This window comes from Mycetomoellerius zeteki, unplaced genomic scaffold, assembly GCF_001594055.1.
Source record: "Mycetomoellerius zeteki isolate Tzet28-1 unplaced genomic scaffold, Tzet1.0 scaffold149, whole genome shotgun sequence".
In the NCBI taxonomy this organism is placed as follows: Eukaryota; Metazoa; Arthropoda; class Insecta; order Hymenoptera; family Formicidae; genus Mycetomoellerius; species Mycetomoellerius zeteki.
Genome location: NW_017256436.1, coordinates 3925657 through 3927184, shown reverse-complemented (window position 1 = coordinate 3927184; position 1528 = coordinate 3925657). Strand labels below are relative to the sequence as shown.

The 1528-nt window shown below is 28.6% G+C and overlaps 1 protein-coding gene across 1 annotated transcript in view; it reads right to left on the bottom strand.

The window, feature by feature from the left end:
- Nucleotides 1-1528, bottom strand: part of Fatp3 (Fatty acid transport protein 3) — a 23441-nt gene that overhangs the window by 7198 nt on the left and 14715 nt on the right. Inside the window, exon 5 of the mRNA XM_018444385.1 lies at nucleotides 860-1061. Within this exon, the coding sequence (XP_018299887.1) occupies nucleotides 860-1061 (202 nt within the window). The remainder of the gene's footprint in view (nucleotides 1-859; nucleotides 1062-1528) is intronic.

Sequence of the window (1528 nt, the reverse complement as noted above, 5' to 3'; positions counted from 1 at the left end):
ATACGTGAATTTTACAAAATCTGCTAAATCTGCCGCTCCTGGTTGGGGGTAATACCTGCGCGAAATAGGGGCCCGTAATTTTCTTCACCCGGGCCCGGTTTTTCTCTCTACGGCCCTGATTGGGAATTATTCAGATTTATATGGTTATTATTCAATTTCTATAGTAACTTGAATAATAATTATTGGCGACTACATATGAGAATAGTAATTGAATATAGTAACAATAACTACAATTATTATTAATGAATAGTTTTGAAGCGAGGGCTCCTTATACCTACAAAATGATTGCCTACAGTTTTGTTTGCACACAACGATATTGCGTACATATGCATACATATATAATGTAAATAATATATATACATACATATATGACTATATATGATATACGTATATACTTATATACGAAAATTTGTCTCTATATAATCATGTTCCTACAGCACGAAATATTGCAGCAATATCTTTTAATTATTATATTTTTAAGGAAAACTAAAAATCAAAGCTGTACGTAACAATTAATTTATTCCATGTTTCTCGCCGTTGACGTCATATAACTAACCTGGTGCTTCGAGAGAGCCAAACCATAAATAAAATAAAACAACAGATTAATATCAGGTTTTGTGTTATATTTATCAAAAATTGAATGCGTTAACGCGCTAAAAAAATATTTAATATATTATATATTTAATATATATATATATATATATTTAATATATAAATATTTAATATATTTTCATAAGTAAAAATTTAAAAAAATGTATTTCACAATTTCTTTACTATAAATCTCTTGTACATTGAACACTATGTGACTTTCTAAAAATTAAAAAACTATAAGACTGTATAAAAAATAGAGTGATCTTACAGTACATTCGTAATGAACGCATTCCGACCAATACTTGGACGCACTAAATTTTTTACAAAGCACGACGGTGACGCCTCCCATGAGTGCTTGACCAGCTCCAATTATGCCACCTGCAGTGTGATAAAGAGGCAGAGGATTGTAAATTCGATCATTCGACTGTAGATTAAGCATTGAATTCACGCCACATGTTATTAACATGTACCTAAAAACAGAAGCAGTTTGTGTAAGATATAAATGATTTCTATCGCTCTATTTGAAACAATATGTACAAATAAATGCAGAATAATACTTTAAACTAATATTATAAATTAATTTCTACATCAAAATAAATGCAAAATTTTCACAAGCAGTTTATGTAATAATAATAATGTTATTATGTGTAGGTATATAAGAGTTTCATTTTTTCTTATTTAAACTTCAATGCTTACAATTAGTGAGAATTTTAAGACAGAATTTATCAACATATAGTATTTAAGATATTTATTTTTAGCCTGACAATAATTCTAATTGGAAGTTATTAACGTAGTGTTTAATCAGAGTTTATTAAAGTTTATTAAAGTAAGCACGCAACTAGATGAGCTTTGACCATTGAGATATGGCTAAATATATATATATATATACAGGGTGTTTCCAAATTAAATGGCAAAACTTCGGGAGCGTGTAGAGGAG